Source organism: Nerophis ophidion, linkage group LG29 (genome assembly GCF_033978795.1).
Source record: "Nerophis ophidion isolate RoL-2023_Sa linkage group LG29, RoL_Noph_v1.0, whole genome shotgun sequence".
Lineage (NCBI taxonomy): Eukaryota > Metazoa > Chordata > Actinopteri > Syngnathiformes > Syngnathidae > Nerophis > Nerophis ophidion.
Genome location: NC_084639.1, coordinates 26,588,576 through 26,608,575, shown reverse-complemented (window position 1 = coordinate 26,608,575; position 20,000 = coordinate 26,588,576). Strand labels below are relative to the sequence as shown.

The window sequence follows — 20,000 nt, the reverse complement described above, 5'->3', positions numbered from 1 at the left end:
CCATCCACGCCTACTACACCTTGTCCCAAGGTAACATGTGGCGCCGGTGTAGTCTTGTAAAATGAAAAACACATGTTTAAATTATTACTTCAAAACATTATATCAATCAAAATTTGTTTATATACCCCTAAATCACGAGTGTCTCAAAGGGCTGCACAAGCCACAACGCCCAATTACATTAGCATGTACTACTAATAATGTCATAATATTGTTTAGCACGTCTACAGGCTGCAAGCCTTTCATTTAACAATAGGAACTAGAAAATCCCTAATTATGTTCCACACGGATGTATTTGGGTGTCGGACAGGAGAGGTCAGAGTTGCCGACAAGCAGTATGTATGTTTGTGTATCGATGGTCATGCTCCACTGTCCAGTGTCCAAATGGCACAAAAGCAGTGTTTCTTAACCATTGTTGGGCTGCTAGTGCCCCCTACAGGGCTGCCAACAAATGTTGGTTTCTCAGTTGTGGTACGTACGGGCCGCAGGGGTACTCAGTTGTAATACACTTTTCCACCACCTGTGGCAGCAGTGATAAATTTAAACACACTGAAGAAGTCTGGAGCTAAAGTCAAATAATGTTCTTAAGTGCAAAAATTATGACAAAAGTTGTGCTTGAATTTTATTGACAGTTTATTATGCTGTTATTATTTATTAGTGATTTAGCTACAATGTTTCTATTTTAGCATTGCATATATGTATGTTATTTTTATCCAATAATTTTAATGAGTCCGTACATTTGCAGGATATTTGATTAGTACCGTATTTTCTGGACTTTAAGGCGCACTTAAAATCTGCTTTTTTCCTCAAAAGCCTTAAAACCCGGTGCGCCTCATGTACTGAATAATTCTGGTTTTGCTTACCGACATCATAGCTATTTTATTTGGTATGTGGTGTGATAATTGTGACCCGTAGATAGCAGTCGCACATAAAAGTTATGGGTAGATTGCAATATGACTCAAGTAAACAACACCAACAAGTGCAAAAATTATGACCACAGTGGAATTTTATTGACAGTGTATATTATATTATTATTATTATTTATTAGTAATTTAGTTAGAATGTTTTTATTTTAGCACTGCATATATGTATGTTATTTAGGATAGATGGATTGATAGTACCTTTATTGATCCCATCAGGAGACTTCCCTCCTACTTTTGTAGTATAGTTGATTAGTACCCTATTTTCCGGACCATAAGGCGTACTTAAAAACGTTTTTTTCTCAAAACTCGATAGCGTGGCTGATAACCCGGTACAGATAATGTACCGAATAAATCTGGTTTTGCTTACCGACCTCAAATCTATTTTATTTGGTACGTTGTGATGTTTAGTGTGACCAGTAGATGGCAGTCACACATAAGAGATAAGGGTTGACTGCAATATGACTCAAGTCAACATCAAGGGCAAAAATTATTACCAAAGTTGTACTTGAGTTTTATTGACAGTGTATTATATTAGTACTCTTTATCAGTAATTTAGTTAGAAGGTTTTTGTTCTAGCATTGCTTATATGTATGTGATTTTTATCCAACAATTTTAATGAGTCCGTACGTTTGCAGGATATATGATTAGTACTGCATTTTCCGGACTATAAGGCGCACTTAAAATCTGCTTTTTTCCTCCAAACTCGACAGTGGGCCTTAAAACCCGGTGCGCCTAATGTACGGAATAATTCTGGTTTTGCTTACCGACCTCATAGCTATTTTATTTGGTACGTGGTGTGATAAGTGTGACCCGTAGATAGCAGTCACACATAAGAGATATGGGTAGACTGCAATATGACTCAAGTAAACACCAAGTGCAAAAATCATGACCAAAGTTATACTTGAATTTTATTGACAGTGTATATTATATTATTATTATTATTTATTAGTAATTTAGTTAGAATGTTTTTATTTTAGCATTGCATATATGGATGTTATTTTTATCCCACATTTTTTAGGATGGATAGATTGATAGAACCTTTATTGATTCCATCAGGAGAGTTCCCTCCTACTTTTGTTGTATAGTTGATTAGTACCCTATTTTCCGGACTATAAGGCGCACTTAAAAAATGTTTTTTTCTCAAAACTTGATAGTGTGGCTAATAACCCGGTGCTCCTAATGTACCGAATAATTCTGGTTTTGCTTACTGACCTCAAATCCATTTTGTTTGGTACGTTGTGATGATTAGTGTGACCAGTAGATGGCAGTTACACATAAGAGATAAGCGTTGACTGCAATATGACTCAAGTCAACACCACAAACACCAACAAGGGCAAAAATTGTGACCAAAGTTGTACTTAAATTGTATTGACAGTGTATTATATTAGTACTATTTATCAGTAATTTAGTTAGAATGTTTTTATTATAGCATTGCATATATGTATGTGATTTTTATCCAATTATTTTAATGAGTCCGTACTTTTGCAGGATATTTGATTAGTACCGTATTTTCCGGACTATAAGGCGCACTTAAAATCTGCTTTTTTCCTCAAAACCTTAAAACACGGTGCGCCTAATGTACCGAATAATTCTGGTTTTGCTTACCGACATCATAGCTATTTTATTTGGTACATGGTGTGATAAGTGTGACCAGTAGATGGCAGTCACACATAAGAGATATGGGTAGACTGCAATATGACTCAAGTAAACACCAACAAGTGCAAAAATTATGACCAAAGTTATACTTGAATTTTATTGACAGTGTATATTATATTATTATTATTATTTATCAGTAATTTAGTTAGAATGTTTTTATTTTAGCATTGCTTAAATGTATGTTATTTTTATCCCACATTTTTTTATGATAGATAGATTGATAGTACCTTTATTGAGTCCAGCAGGAAAGTTCCCCCTACTTTTGTAGTATAATTGATTAGTACCCTATTTTCCGGACGATAAGGAGCACTTAAAATATTTATTTTTTTCTCAAAATTCGATAGTGTGGCTTATAACCCGGTGCTCCTAATGTACCGAATAATTCTTGTTTTGCTTACCGACATAAAATCCATTTTATTTGGTACATTTTGTGACGATTAGTGTGACCAGTAGATGGCAGTCACACATAATAGATAAGGGTAGACTGCAATATGACTCAAGGAAACAACACCAACTCATGCAAAAATTATGACCAAAGTTGTACTTGAATTTTATTGACAGTGTATTATATTATTATTATTTATTAGTCATTTAATTAGAATGTTTTTATTTTAGCATTGCATATATGGCGACTTGTCCAGGGTGGACACCGCCTTCAGCCTGATTGTAGCTGAGATAGGCACCAGCGTCCCCCGCAACTCCAAAGGGAATAGGCGGTAGAAATGGATGGATGGATGGATATATGTATGTGATTTTTATCCAACAATTTTTATGAGTCCCTACTTTTGCTGTATATTTGATTAGTACCGTATTTTCCGGACTAAAAGGCACACTTAAAATACTTTTTTTTCCCCCTCAAAACTCGACAGTGCGCTTTAAAACCCGGATACATCCGGAATAATTCCGGTTTTGCTTACCGACCTCAAAGCTACTTTATTTGGTACATGGTGTGATGATAAGTGTGACCAGTAGATGGCAGTCATACATAAGATATATGTGTAGACTGCAATAAGACTCAAGTAAACATCACCAACATGTTATATGTTCCATTGAAAATATAGAACATCAAAATGTTTTAGTACGACTTTGGTATCGAAATTCAGCTCCTCCCATTAAATTGAATTTAAATTGATTTGATCCCTGAAAAACGTCACCATTTTAACATGTAACATGCCTTTTAAAAATAAAAATATGTTTAAAATATTCCTTAAAACAATACAATAGCATGTACTACAAACAAATATTGTAATTTTATTAAATAAGGTAATGATATTGATACAGACTGCAACTCCATTTAACAATAGGAACTAGAAAATCCTTAATTATGTTCCACACGGATGTATTTCAGTGACGTATTGGCGATGTGTATGTTTGTGTACTAAAGGTTATGCTCAGAGCGAGGCAAAACATTGAAACACGTCTTACAAAAAGCATCAGCAGCTTCTTAATATTTTCTTGAATAAATGTTTTAACATGTTTGGCTGCATGCTGCGCAGACCGGCTGTGGCTAGTGTGATGCGGATTGATGCCAAGGCACGTTTTTGATGGGTTTTTCTGTGACTCGGCCGTCCGCTTCTTCTCCTTCGCACTAACTTTCTCAGTTCGGGGGGTTAGTGGGCATGATTGTGTCGTTCTCTACCTGGGGGCCGTGGACAAATTATACTTCGAATGGGCGTAATTCAAAGTATGCTCACAACTTAAAGTGTAACAAAAAACCGTGCGACCGCTCATATCTCAAGATGCTTCTAAGTCGAAGTACCAGTAGGGATGGTTACCGAATCCGGTGCATTTATAGCACTAACCTCGTCTCGCCGGTCCACAAAAAATCCGACAATCAATCAATCAATGTTTATTTATATAGCCCCAAATCACAAATGTCTCAAAGGACTGCACAAATCATTACGATTACAACATCCTCGGAAGAACCCACAAAAGGGCAAGGAAAACTCACACCCAGTGGGCAGGGAGAATTCACATTCAGTGGGACGCCAGCGACAATGCTGACTATGAGAAACCTTGGAGAGGACCTCAGATGTGGGCAACCCCCCCCCTCTAGGGGACCGAAAGCAATGGATGTCGAGCGGGTCTAACATGATACTGTGAAAGTTCAATCCATAGTGGCTCCAAGACAGCAGTGAGAGTCCATGTTTCGGTACCTGGGTTGTGCGTGACGTCACGCCAGGCGCCAAAATTGACTCCAAAAATGCTTCAATGTAAAGTAAGGCTCCACTTTTCCAAAAAAATGCGCTAGCTTGAAGCTAATATACATTGATTTTGCTTTTGACATGCTACTGATTAGCATTCGCGAGTTTAAGTTTTTATTTTCAACACCTACACATTTGTTAATGAAAACTAAAACTAAAATGCATGTGTGACAGTCTCACGCTGTCGTGCGGGTTCCCAGGACCACCTAGGAAGGACATTCGCTCGAGCAGGTGTAGACTTCTTTAATATTCAATAAAGTAAATATTTTTCTTTTGACTTTTCAGTCACCCACGTCGTCTGCCTCTCGCTCTTCCTCTCCCTCTCGCTTTCTTCCGCGTTGCATACGCTGTGTCTTCTGGCTCTCGTGTCTCTCGCTCCTCTCGTTCCTCTTCCCCCTCTCGTGCTGCTGATGCCCTTTTATACAGCGAGAGGAGATGAATAGATTCATCAATAGTGTACAGGTGCGCGACCCCCGCACCTGATCTCGATTGCGGCGTCGCTCCCGGCACGCCCCGCCTCGCCGCTTGCCGTCCACGCCCCCATTTTGGGCCGGGCTCCGGTGTGCTCTGCCCCGCCGTCGGACTGCCAGCCCCGCCGTCGGACCGCCAGCCCCGCCTCTCCACAGCATGTTACAATCAAAAAACTGGTGCGTAATTAGTACAATACTTTCAGTATTAAGACTTTGTAGGGCGCAACAGAGAGCAAAGACTGAACTGACCAACTCACCATAAACTATACGTTCATGCCATTTAACGTCTTGAATTAATATTAAAACCAGATTTACCAACTTGACAACAAACATCATTAGCTCATATTCGAATGTTGCAATACTAAATGGGATTTTATTATCCATCCATCCGTCCATTTTTCTACTGCTTGTCCCTTTTGGGGTCAAAAATAATTAATATTTGTTAAGACACAGAAGTACAGGAATTGGTATCGATTCCCAGGTAGCCGGAATCAGTACTGTCGATCCATCCATCCATCCATCTTCTTCCACTAAACCGAGGTTGGGTCGCGGGGGCAGCAGCCTAAGCAGGGAAGCCCAGACTTCCTTCTCCCCAGCCACTTTGTCTAGCTCTTTCCGGAGATACCGAGGCGTTCACAGGCCAGCCGGGAGACATAGTCAATCCCAAAGTGTCCTGGGTCTTCCCCGTGGCCTCCTACCGGTCTGACGTGCCATAAACACCTCCCTTGGGAGGCGTTCAGGTGGCATCCTGAGCAGATGCCCGAACCACCTCATCTGGCTCCTCTCCATGTGGAGGAGCAGCGGCTTTACTTTGAGCTCCCCCTGGACGACAGAGCTTCTCACCCTATCTCTAAAGGAGAGACCCGCAACCCAGCGAACGAAACTCATTTGGGCCGCTTGTACCCGTGGTCTTGTCCTTTCGGTCATGACCTAAAGCTCATGACCATAGGTGAGGACGGGAACGTAGATTGACCAATAAATTGGAGTCAGTACTGTATTGCTTCAAATGTGAATGGTACCCATCCCAAGGAACCACTTTATTTGTCATTGGTTTTAGAGACTGGTTGGTCCAGGGTCCTCGGTTTTAATTCCAAGACAAACCCTTCATTTGGGGTTTGATGGTCCAGTTCACATTTACGGTGGCTTAGGCTTTGATTTCAAGTTAACCCCTGAGCGGAGTAGTTTGGTCTCTAGGGTATTGAGTTTGGGGACCTGGTAGGCATAAATCCATGAATGCCTGTGGACCACAGACCTGAGGACTTAAATACCGAGCACTTGATGGTGGTTTCACTGAAAATTGTCAAACAAGTAATGAACAGAAGATGAATGAAAAGCCCGTGTTATTGAGCAATCTAGATTAGTCCAAATCCCAATTCGCCAATAGTCAGAGATACCAAGATACTGAGACCTAAACCCCAAGTGCCTCATCACACTGTGTCCTGCATCTAAATTCCCATCCTGGGGACAACTTGATTTCTTCCTTCTTTCTTTTGTAAAAATGTGATTAGAACCCGACCGATCCCAGGAGGCTCCCGGGAGGATTGATCGTGTGCGATAATTGCCTGTTTTGTGCTTTTCCACAGACCAGTGCAAAAGCAGCTACCAGGTGGGCTTCGACAACTCGCTGAGAGTCACGTACGCCAACGGGATGGACACCCACTACCAGACCGAGCCCCACATCCTGGCGGGGGCCGCCAACCCCACCGTAGCCCGGCGCAACATGAGCTTGCCGGGCGAGAGCGGCCAGAACTTGGTGGAGTGGCGCTTTCGCAAAGAACAAGCCAGAGGGAAAGTGATTGTTTTCGGACGCAAGCTGAGGGTAGGTGGGACCCTTTAAGAGGAGAACATGGATGTGCACAGAAGCAGTGTCTCTTAACCATTGTTGGGCCGCCAAAAAATGTTTGTTTCTCAGTTGTGCTACTCAGTTGTAATACACTTTTCTACCGCTTGTGGCAGCTATGACAATTTGAACAACAAACTGAAGTCGTCTGGAGCTAGAGTGAATTTATTTTGTTAAGTGCAAAAATTATGACCAAAGTTGTGCTTGAATTTTATTGACAGTATATTATTAGTAATTTATTTAGAATGTTTTTATTTTAGCATTGTATAATTGTTTGTGATTTTTTTTTTCAACAATTTATATGAGTCCTTACTTTTGCAGTATATTTGATAAGTACTGCATTTTCCGGACTATAAGGCGCACTTAAAATCTTTTTTTTTTTTTTTTCAAAACTCAACAGTGCGAGTCGACCACCTTAAAACCTGGTGCGCCATATGTACATAATAATTCTGGTTTTGCTGACTGACCTTGAAGTAATTTTATTTGGCACATGGTGTAATGATAAGCAGATGGCAGTCAAACATAATATATATGTGAACAACAGCAACATGTTATATGTTCCATTAAAAATATGTAACATTACACACAACTCTCAAAAATCCATCAAAATGTATTAGTACGACTTTGGTAGGGTATGAAGCCAAACCGCTTGATGGATTGTACTGTGCTTCAACATAGGAGTATTATTATGCTGTGTTTATAAGGTAAGACTTATTATCTGTTGTTTTGTTTCGCAATATTATGAAAAATTAACTTTTCTTACCTTCTGCTAATCTATATTTGGGATCTGCATGAATCCTGAAAAATTGCGCGTGTTCGCCTTTGAAGTCTGTAGTAAGATAATAGGATAATGTTCTTCTTTTTCTCTATCTTCTTGTTTTGGTGTAGTGAGTTTACATTATTCAGCCAAGGAACTTTAGTTATTAGAGAGTTCCAGTCGGACGGTTTTTCATGGGACACATTTCCGGTGTTGCTGCTCCGTTTTTGATTGAAGTAAAGTCTGAATGTCATTAAAACAGTTAGCGCCATCTTTTGACATTTCTTCCACTACCGTCCTTGCACGCTACACCGCCACAACAAAGATGACGGGGAGAAGACACTGTCAAAGGTGAGCCACATGTAGACCACAAGGAAGTATTTAACAATTAGAAAAAAATATATATAATATGACACCTTACATATAAAAAAAGTTTGAAAACAGAACATTAATCGGGAGTGTGCCCTATAGTCCGGAAAATACAGTATTTATTTTTGTAATCAGCCTAACCTAAGCCTTTATTAATTGTATGTGTGATTAACTCATATTCATAACATTTGGCTAGGTGTATCCTGTTACACTGTCACTAGGTTATTGACTACAATTAAAATCAACAGTAAGAGTACTAACTTAGTGTTAATGTTTGAGTTAAAGAGGTCAAGAACCCCTTCACTAAAGTGCACACGTTAAGTTTTGCTTTCAATTCTTAAGTTTAAATTTCACTTTCTGTTCATATCGAGGCATGGCAACCTAAGCAGACAAAAAGCTTGCAGCCGGTCGATAGCTCGTTTGCTCTTTCCCCGGGCCTGGTGTCTGTGTGGTTTGTATTTTGTCGAATAAATTGTTCAACTTCAGTTCTAGCCACCTCTCAGTCTTAAAACTATAGAATCTGCAAGAACTCGGCCCTCCGAAAAGGGAGAATCCTAATATCAACTTTTAAAAAGAGTGCAGTGGTACATTCAAGGGTACGCAAAAAATTGCCACTTGGGGTTTACACTCAAAGATTCTATGCCCTTACATTGTAGTCCCTGGACCTTGGTTTCCAGGGATGAGTCCTGACACGGTACCTCCCGCCCACAGGTGAACGGACGGAACATCCTCTCAGTGGATTACGATCGCACTCTGAGGACGGAGAAGATCTACGACGACCACAGGAAGTTCCTCCTGAAGATCATTTACGACACAGCGGGACACCCCGTGTTGTGGGTGCCCAGCAGTAAGCTGCTGCCCGTCAATGTGAGCCGGACCAGCAGCGGGCAGATCAGTACCTTGCAGAGAGGTCCGACCACCGAGAGGCTGGGCTACGACACGCAAGGCCGCTTGGTGTCCCGCGTCTTTGCTGATGGGAAGATATGGAGTTATACCTACCTGGAGCAGGTAGTGCCAGAACTAAAATAAGTCTTTACTGATTGGGGAGAAAATCCCCACCATGATACTTGATTATTATTATTGATGCAACAATGGGAACAATTCATGTCATGGTTATTGTCCCCAGCAATGTCACGGTTACCAATATTATCACAGTATTCCATATACTGTATAGCAGGGGTCACCAAGCTTATTGAAAGCAAGAGCTACTTCTTGGGTACTGATTAATGCCAAGGGCTACCAGTTTGATACACACTTAATTACATTTCCAGAAATTGCCAATTTGCTCAATTTATCTTTAAGTCTGTTATTATTAATAATTATCTTTGTGGAAACACTGATCATCTTAATGATTTCTCACAATAAATATATACTTTTGATGACATGTTTTAAATAGGTTAAAATCCAATCTGCACTTTGTTAGAATATATAACAAATTGGACCAAGCTATATTTCTAACAAAGACAAATCATTATTTCGTCTAAATTTTCCAGAACTAAAAATTTTAAAAGAAATTTAAAAGACTATGAAATTATATTTAAATTTGATTCTACAGATTTTGTAGATTTGCCTGAATCATTGTTCAGAATTTTTATTATAAGTTTGAAGAAATATTTTACAAATATTCTTCGTCAAAAAAACAGAAGCTAAAATGAAAAATTTTATTAAAATGTACTGTATTTTCATTACAATAAAAAAAAAAATACTCGAACATTGATTTAAATTGTCAGGAAAGAAGAGGAAGGAATTTAAAAGGTAAAAAGGTGTATGTGTTTAAAAATCTTTTTTAAGGTTCCATTTTTTTCTCTAAAATTGTCTTTTTGAAAGTTATACGAAACAAAGTAAAAAAATAAATGAATTTATTTAAACAAGTGAAGACCAAGTCTTTAAAATATTTTCTCGGATTTTCAAATTATATTAGAGTTTTGTTTCTCTTAGAATTAAAAATGTCGAGCAAAGCGAGACCAGCTTGCTAGTAAATAAATAAAGTGCTGCTATTTGAGCTATTTTTACAACAGGCTAGCGGGCGACTCATCTGGTCCTTACGGGCGACCTCGTGCCCGTGGGCACTGTGTTGGTGACCCCTGCTGTTTAGTATAACCAAGTTTTACTTCAAAAAAGTGGCCTAATCATCAGTATATGATCGATACCAGAGCGAATAGAGCCATCTTTCAGTTACATCAACATCGTTTTTGTTAATATTTACAAACTCAGGGAATAATTCACAGTGTGCTGGTCAACATTAGCTGCAAAAACATGACATCAATCAAGGTCACACTAAAGCGGACTCATTTCCATGCAGCGGTGCAGATCTCCAATCATCATTTCAACACAATCCTTCAAGCCTGATTGCATCTGCATAAACATCTGCGAGTAGCATCTCGGTGGCGTGGCAAGAACAGTGGACTTATCGAATCATTTATGTCGAGATAGCCGGCTGTTTTTTTTTTCCCCACGGGGGTCAAACTTGAGGAAAGTATCCTGGGCTCCATCAAAGCGTATGTGTTTTTAATAGCAGTGCACTCTTCAAAGCACTATTGGCGTACAGCTGGGGGACCGTCGCAGTGACCATGTTTTATTCATGACCTGCCAAGTGTCTGCAGATCTGAATTTGTTTTAGGCTCACAATAAATCACATAAAATTAATGTTTGACACTGTGCACGGGCCGCCTCAAAAATGAATAGAGGAGCAGATGTAGCCGACATACATTGCATCTTTGCTGCCAAACAGTAGAACACTAAGGGGGGACTGCAGGAACGGGAGGCTTTGATATTCTCCCGAATGCTCTGAATCGACTTCACAGGATGCGGCTCTAACAGAATGCCAACCAGCCAAAGACGGCGTTTTAAGGCTCCCTCCGTTCCTTCCGTTTTAACATTATTTAGTCGTTTCCCCACAAAGATATTTGGCTGGGGTTGCGTGACCATGAGAGGCCACAGGCACACTCTGACGTTAGGAACTCGGAGAGCTCAGGGACCGCTGGGAACGCCGGATGTGTCCGCGGATGACTGCGCATGACATTCTCACAGAGGAGGGTGATGAACCTCGGCCAGACAGCCGGAGCTGCGACCTCCATTTACTGTAAATGACTTTAAGCGGAGGGCGTGAGTAATCGCCACCCTCTGATCACAGGTCTTTGTTGACTCCACCAGACAGTCAGGGCAATACTGCGGAAAGACCCCAAATTGCGATTCCCTACGATATTTCTTTTGAAAACTGATGTGCCAAAGAATACAATTCAATGAACATATCATAGTAATCCCTGAATAACATCAAAACATGCCCTCCAGTGTCTGATCCGACTTGATGCCTGGACTTAGACTTAGACAAACTTTATAGATCCACAAAGGAAATTGTTCCACACAGCGGCTCAGTTAAAAAGGATTGAAAGTGTAATCATGGAAAGGATAATGCAGGCATAAAGTAGACTAAAAATGTACTGTAGTAGCAATAAACACATTACCTATACAGTATATGGTATATACTGATATATTTTCTTACAATATATAGCAATTACCATGTACAATATTACAGTATATGTAACAGCAGTAGCATAAAATAGACAGTGGATCCAGCAGAAAATACACATTATAAACAAAGAGAGGTAGCTAACATACAGTTGTGCTCATAAGTTTACATACCATGGTAGAATTTAAGGAGGTACTTGAAGAAAAATGGGCTGCATTGTCGAGTGGCAAAAAAGTTACATTTTCATCACATCACTCCAATTGACTTTGTTCCAGAAGTTTTGAGGCTTGTCTCTGTGCTGTTTGGTGTAATACAAGCGAGATACTTTCTGACATTTGTGGAGAAATGGCTTTCTTCTGGTGACTCGACCATGCAGCCCATTTTTCTTCAACTGTCTCCTTATTGTGCATCTTGAAACAGCCACACCACAATTTTTCAGGGAGTCCTGTATTTCAGTTGAAGTTATTTGCGGATTTTTCTTTGCATCTCGAACAATTTTCCTGGCAGTTGTGGCTGAAAATTTTTCCACTTCCTAATCAGTGTTCCAACACTGCTTATTAGCATTCTCAATTTTTTAAACCCCTCTCCTTTTTTATGCAGTTCAACTAACTTTTCTTGCAAACCCTTTGACTATTGTTTTGCATTTCCCATTTAAGATGGAAAATGCAATGGTCTGCCAGCAGCCCAGATACTCACTGATCTTTCATACACACACATTAATTACAAAGAAACAGGTCACAGGTAAGGATTGGACTCTCAATTAGCCATTCAAACCTGTTTGTGTCAACTTGTGTGCATGTTCTCAGATCAAAGTCACTGGGGTGTGTAAAATTTTGATCAAGGTCATTGAGGTACTTTCTTTTGTAATTTTGATTTTAAAAAGAGTAAACACAGTTGTTTGCCAATAAATAGCTTCAAACAACCATTAAGCATGAGTGGAAGAAAGGTGTTTGTGGCATCAGTCATATTCCCTGAAGAATGGCCAAGAAATCATTAATTCTCCCAGGGTCTGTCAATTTAAGAGCACGACTGTAGAAGCGGTCAGGTTATTAACAGACATATATCATCTACTGCTGGATGGAGTGCGGAATGAAGGAGTTCTTGAATGGAACACTGTGGGAACAAAATGAAGGAGTCGGGTGGAGTATGAGCTCCGCTGTCCCTCAATTGTCTGGTGGAGTGGGTGGGCAGGATTGTCCACGATGGTGAGTAGTTGGTCCAGTGTCCCTCACTGACACAAACGCCTCCAACTGCGTGACAATCGTTTGGCCGGCTTTCCAGAGCAGTTTGTCAAGTTAAGTCCATTTTGCTGGTGCTGGTTTGGAAACAATCAAAGAGTCCCTACAAAGCTAAGAGTCGGCGATTGAAGAAATAAGTTTCAAGTTTATTGTTCTTTGGTCATTGGTCAACAAACAAACAGCTGTACATTCCTAGATTGAAAAATGAAAATAAAATGTTGCAGATTGAAAGGGTTTAGGCTGAAGTGGAAAAATTATTGCGCCTAACCCTATGAACAATGTCAAGTACGAAATTAACTTCCGAAAATTATGAAATGTCCCTTGCACAGCATTTTTTGAATACACATTATACACAACATGAACACAGTTCAATAATATACACGTATTAAACCCTTGCACCAATTACATAATATACATACAGACAGTTATACTTCCATTATTATTTATATCCCATGTTTAGTTTTTAATAAACATTAATCATAGTATTAACTACAATGTTGATGCAAGAGTGATATATTCTATCAAGACCATGGTCTTAAAGTGTGTTTTAAATGTGTGAATGGAACTGGAACATTTTAAGGAATCATCCAAGCTGTTCCACAGTTGAACTCCTCTCACAGAAACACATGTACTTTTTAAGCTTGTTCTTATTTTTGCTTTCCAAAAGAGAGCTGAACTTCTGAGGTCATAGGGATTCTCTCTGGGTTTGAACCTCTTCTGTAGACACCCAGGCAGTATGAGGTTATGAGCTTTGTAAGCCACAATAGTAGTATTGAGGTCAACAAGATTGTGCAGTTTTAATGTTTTTAATTGAATGAACAGAGCATTGGTATGGTCATGATAATTCGCATAATTTACAATTCTAATCGCTTTCTTTTGTAGTAAAAGCATAGAGTTGTTTGATTTGTAATTGTTTCCCCAGATTTCAACACAATAATTAAGATATGGGAGTATGAAAGAATTATATATCATGTTAAGAGCCTTTTGATTTACAGAGTTTTTAATTTTATGAAACACAGCAATAATTTTTGCCATCTTTGTCTTGAGTATCGTTATGTACAGTTTCCAATTTAATTTCTCATCTATATAGAATCCCAAAAATGTTATTGAATACACCCGTTCTATCTCCATATCATCAATTCTTATATGACGCTGTATGTTATTTTTCCTATTTCCAAAAATTATATATTTAGTTTTATTTAGGTTGGTTGATAGTTTATTGGCATCAAACCATTGCTTAAGTATGTGGAGTTCGATCTCTACAGTCTCTAGGAGTTGGTCAAGGTCTTGCCCAGAACAGTACAGACTTGTATCATCAGCAAAAAATACTACAGTAGAGTTTTTTTAAAGATTTTACAAATACCATTAATATACAGTAAAAACATTTTTGGTCCCAGTACAGAACCTTGGGGTACTCCATGTGTTATTATGTTTTTATCTGAATCTACATTGTTCATATGCACATACTGCTCTCTGCCACCAAAATAACTTTTCAACCAACCATGAGCAAGACCTTTGACACGGCGTACAAAAAATTGTCTGAGGAGGGGAACCTTAAACACTAGTTTATTGTGGCTGAAATGGGGCTTAGGCTCAATAATTATTTAAGGGGTTTTCCGTCTTATTGGAGACATAGCATAAACAAGGGGTGTCCAAATGTTTTCCACTGAGGGCCGCAAACTGAAAAATCAAAGCAAGCGGGGGCCAGTTTCATAATTATTTTAAAAACCAATACAATATATGTTTAAAAAATATACATTTAGAACTCCATTCAGTTATGATTACGGGTACCCCAAAGGGTTTTGGTCCAAAAAAAAAAAAAAAAATGTAATTGTGTGTGTGTATATATATAATACATAAAAAATTGTCAAATGTGTAATTTTTATTAAGCAAGTTTTAAATCTCTATATCAAAATTAGAAAAAAATAAATGGAAAAAAATTAAAAATATGCAATATTTTCACCCAATAACTTTTTAGGTGGAATATTTAAGATTATATAATAATTGGAGCCTTAATTTTGGATTTTGATTCATTATTATTTTTTGAGCAATGACACTTAAAAACAAATCACACTAAAATAATTGGGGATCCAAAAGTTTCCTACTCATGAAAGTGTTCAAAAAATTATACATTATTTTTTGTGTTTACTTTTAGCAGAATAATCTCGAGAAGAACGTCAGATCTATCCGTCAATTATTAGTTTTATTGTTGTGTTTTTTGTTTGTTTTAGGCCCTTCTTTTAAAAAAAAAAACAGCTTAGTTTTTTATATGGCAAAACAAAATATGCAATATTATCCCCAAAAAATATCTCAAAGTTGAATATTTCATGTGACGTAATTGAAGCCTTGAATAGGTCAATAATTCAAAATGACATTGATTTTGATCCATTATTATTTTTTAAGGAAAGAAACAGCCTGCATGGCAGCTTTGTGTTATTATAGCATTGCAACAAGTTCTTGTTACATTTCACCTGTTTGCCGTTTTATACCAGTTTTTATGTTTTTTTATTTTTTTCAATTGTATTTTTAGAAATTGCTGTGGGGTTGTTAAACAATGGCCCCTGGGTCGCACTTTGGACACTCCTGGCATAAACCATCCAGAAAAAAACTTTTTTTTTTTTCGATTGACTGCGAACTCATAGCAATGCCAACACAGGCATAAAATATTGACAAAGAGAAGTTAAATGAATTAGTTTACAAAGTTTTTAGTCAAAAAGAGTTCCTTAGTCAGATCTGTGTACATATAGTCTGTTTTTTTAACAATGTGTAACATCTGAGGATTTTATACATGAACAAATGTTGAACTGCTCAGATTGTTGATTCTTCCTTCCTCAGGCCCAGCACACGCCCGCTCATGCATTAAAAGTCTAATCCACTTGCCTCTCTGCTCCGTCTTGTCCCCACAGTCCATGGTCTTGCTGCTCCACAGCCAGCGCCAGTACATTTTTGATTTCGACCCGCTGGACCGCCTCGCCGGTGTCACCATGCCGAGCGTGGCCCGCTACACCATGCAGACCATCCGCTCGGTGGGCTACTACCGCAACCTCTACCACCCCCCGGAGAGCAACGCCTCGGTGGCCGTGGACTACAGCGAGGACGGGCTCCTCATGAGAGTATGTCACTTCGGCACCGGCCGCAGGGTCCTGTACCGGTACCGGCGTCAGAACAAGCTGTCGGAGATCCTGTACGACAGCACCAGAGTCAGCTTCACCTACGACGAGACGGCCGGCGTCCTGAAGACGGTCAACCTGCAGAGCGAAGGGTTCATCTGCTCCATCCGTTACCGCCAGGTGGGGCCGTTAGTGGACCGGCAGATCTTCCGCTTTAGCGAGGACGGGATGGTCAACGCGCGTTTCGATTACACCTACGACAGCAGCCTGCGTGTCACCAGCGTGCAAGGCGTCATCAACGAGACGCCGCTGCCCATCGACTTGTACCAGTTTGACGACATCTCCGGGAAGATCGAGCAGTTCGGAAAGTTCGGCGTGATCTATTACGACATCAACCAGATCATATCCACCGCGGTCATGACCTACACCAAGCACTTTGACGCCCACGGACGCATCAAGGAGATCCAGTACGAGATATTCCGCTCCCTCATGTACTGGATCACCTTCCAGTACGACGACGTGGGACGCGTGACCAAGAGAGAGATCAAGATCGGCCCCTTCGCCAACACCACCAAGTACAGCTACGAGTACGACGTGGACGGCCAGCTGCAGACCGTGTACTTGAACGAGAAAGTCACGTGGCGCTACACCTACGACCTGAACGGGAACCTGCACCTGCTCAACGCGGGCAACAGCGCCAGGCTCCTTCCGCTGCGATACGACTTGAGGGACAGGATCACTCGCCTGGGGGACATCCAGTACAGGATGGATGAGGACGGGTTCCTCCGTCAGAGGGGGGCGGAGATCTTCGAGTACAACTCCAAAGGTCTGCTGGCAAGGGTCTATAGCAAAAGCAGCGGCTGGACCATCCAGTATCGTTACGACGGTCTCAGTCGCAGAGTGTCCACCAAGACCAGCCTCGGCCAGCACCTGCAGTACTTTTACGCCGACCTCAGCTACCCGGCCAGGATCACGCACGTCTACAACCACTCCAGCTCCGAGATCACCTCGCTTTACTACGACCTCCAAGGCCACCTGTTCGCCATGGAGATCAGCAGCGGCGAGGAGTTCTACATCGCCTGCGATAACACCGGCACGCCTCTGGCGGTCTTCACCAGCAACGGCCTCCTGGTCAAGCAGCTACAGTACACCGCTTACGGCGAGGTCTACTTCGACTCCAACCCGGACTTCCAGCTGGTGCTGGGCTTCCACGGAGGACTCTACGACCCGCTCACCAGACTTCTGCACTTTGGCGAGAGGGACTACGACATCATGTCCGGGAGGTGGACGGCGCCCGATGTGTTGATGCTGAAGAACGTGGGCAAAGAGCCGGCGCCCTTTAACCTTTACATGTTCAGGAATAACAACCCCATCAGCAAGGTGCATGAAGTGAAGGAATATGTCGCAGGTAAGAAGCGCCATCAAAGATCTTATGAAAGCGGCACGACATTGTCCTTGTGTCGCGCAGATGTGAACAGCTGGCTCGTCACTTTTGGCTTCCACCTTCACAACACCATTCCCGGGTTCCCCGTCCCCAAGTTCGACCTGAGCATGCCGTCGTATGAGCTGAGGAAGAGTCAGCTCTGGGACGATCTGCCGGTTGGTTGTCTTCATGTTTGACTCTACATGTCCCCTTCCTTTATTGACGCATCTTTAGGTATTATTTATTCCAAATGTATCTTGGTTTGCGCTTTAACAGAATTACAGAATGAAATCTACTGTCAAACGTGGAATAAAACAAAAACTGGCGTATAGTCGCGATCAAAAGTTGACATACACTTGTAAAGAACAAGATGTCATGGCTGTCTTGAGTTTCCAATCATTTCTACAACTTATTTTTTTGTGATGTAGTGATTGGAGCACATACTTGTTGCTCACCAAAAACATTCATGAAGTTTGCTTCTTTTATGAATTTATTATGGCTCTACTGCATGGGTGTCCAAACTTTTTCCACAGACGGAAAAATTTAAACATTTGGATATTCGTCATTTTCAAACCATAACAAAATATATGTATTTTTTTTTCAATCCTTAAGGCTCCTGTGGGAGCATAGAGGGTCTAAAATGTTAATTCAAATTATGATTATTTTTACAGTAAATCTCTATATCAACTTGAGGTTGATATAAAGTAAAACAAGGTTTTATGCCTTTTCTGTGAAAGAGAACTTGTTTTTTTTTATAGTAAAACTGAAATATGCAGTATTTAGATAGATAGTACTTTATTGGTCAGTTCCTTTATTTATTAATGAAAGCCCTCAAAGATCAATAATGCAGGACACCATTGATTTTAATTATTTAATATTTTTGAGTAATCACAGTGAAAAGTTCAATAAAATCCTACTAAATGTATTTAGTAGGATTTGCAATATATTTTCCACATAAAACATTTTAAAGTGATAATTTTAAAGTAATAATTCATTATAACATAGATTTATTTTTTGTCCTTTTTTTTTTTTTAGCAATGAAAAAAAAAAGAAAATAAAGACAAAAGGAACAAAAAAACTGCCTGCAAGGCAGCTTTGTGTCAACATTCACACTTTTAGATTTCACCTCATTCCACTTTTTTTTTTTTAAATGTCTTTTTTAATTTTTGCAATACTATCAATTTAGCAATTTTTGCAGAATGTGTGGCAGGCCGCACTTTGGACACCTCTGGTCTCCTGAAAATGTGAGCAAATGTACTGGGTCAAAAGTATACGTACAGCAAAGTTAATATTTGCTTACATGTCCCTTGGCAAGTTTCACTGCAATGAGGCGCTTTTGGTAGCCATCCACAAACTTCTGCTTACATTTTTGACCATTCCTCTTGACAAAATTGGTCCAGTTCAGCTAAATGTGTTGGTTTTCTGACATGGACTTGTTTCTTCAGCATTGTCTACATTTTTAAGTCAGGACTTTGGGAAGGCTATTCTAAGGTGTATTTGGGGTCATTGTCCTGTTGGAACACCCAAAAGCGCCCAAGACCCAACCTCCGGCCTGACGGTTTTAGCTTGTCCTGAAGAATTTGGAGCTAATCCTCATTTTCCATTGTCCCATTTACTGTCTGTAAAGCAGCAGTTCCATTGGCAGCAAAACAGGTCCACAGCATAATACTACCAACACCATGCTTGATGGTAGGCTTGGTGTTCTTGGGGTTATAAGCTTTTTCTTATATTCTCCAAACATATTGTTGGGTATTGTGGCTAAACAATTCAATATTTGTTTCATCTGACCACAGAACTATTTTCTAGAAGGTCTTATCTTTGTACATGCGATGTTAGATGAAGCAAAAATGAATGTCAACAATACCCAGCAATATAAATACAAAAATACAATATAAATATAAAAACATGTCAAAAGTGGTAAAAGAATGGCTGATGTAGGCTAGAATTAAGATTTTAGAAAGGCTTGAATTAAACTTGTGGACAATGCCGAAAAAAAAGTCACAATTAGCCGAACTGCACTAATTGTGTGGTCAAAAATTGGACGGCTACAAAAAGTGCCTTATTGGAGTAAAACTTGCTACGCAACATGTAAGCAAATATTAACATTGCTGTATGTATACTTTTGTCACATTTTTAGTAGACCTATATTACATTCATAAATTAAGTGAATATTATGAATGTTTTTTTGTGACCAACAAGTATGTGCTCCAATCAGTAAATAAAACAATGAGAGTTGTAGAAATGATTGAGAACGTCAAGACAACCATGAGATTCTGTTCTTTACACGTGTATGGCAAGTTTTCAATGTTACTATAAATACGATTGAAAATGTGCTTACGGTAAAGGAGAAAAAAATCTTAGTATAATATAATACTTCTGTGGACTAGTTATTGGCCAATCAAATATTTGAAACATTAAGTCTGCAATATTATTGCTATAATATAAATAATACCAGAGTGGTTATCTGTGAGTGTTATTGATTTAGTCACTGTGAACCTGTTTTTCTCTGTCTTGATATATTGTGTATGTCCTGATGTGGAGTTG

The 20,000-nt window shown here is 39.7% G+C and overlaps 1 protein-coding gene across 1 annotated transcript in view; it reads left to right on the top strand.

The window, feature by feature from the left end:
* si:dkey-237h12.3 (teneurin-3) overlaps nt 1-20,000 on the top strand; it is a 627,006-nt gene that overhangs the window by 595,488 nt on the left and 11,518 nt on the right. Inside the window, exons 27-31 of the mRNA XM_061892022.1 lie at nt 1-30; nt 6,834-7,069; nt 8,928-9,224; nt 15,830-17,441; nt 17,502-17,632. The exon at nt 1-30 is cut by the window's left edge and continues 146 nt beyond it. Of these exons, the coding sequence (XP_061748006.1) occupies nt 1-30; nt 6,834-7,069; nt 8,928-9,224; nt 15,830-17,441; nt 17,502-17,632 (2,306 nt within the window). The remainder of the gene's footprint in view (nt 31-6,833; nt 7,070-8,927; nt 9,225-15,829; nt 17,442-17,501; nt 17,633-20,000) is intronic.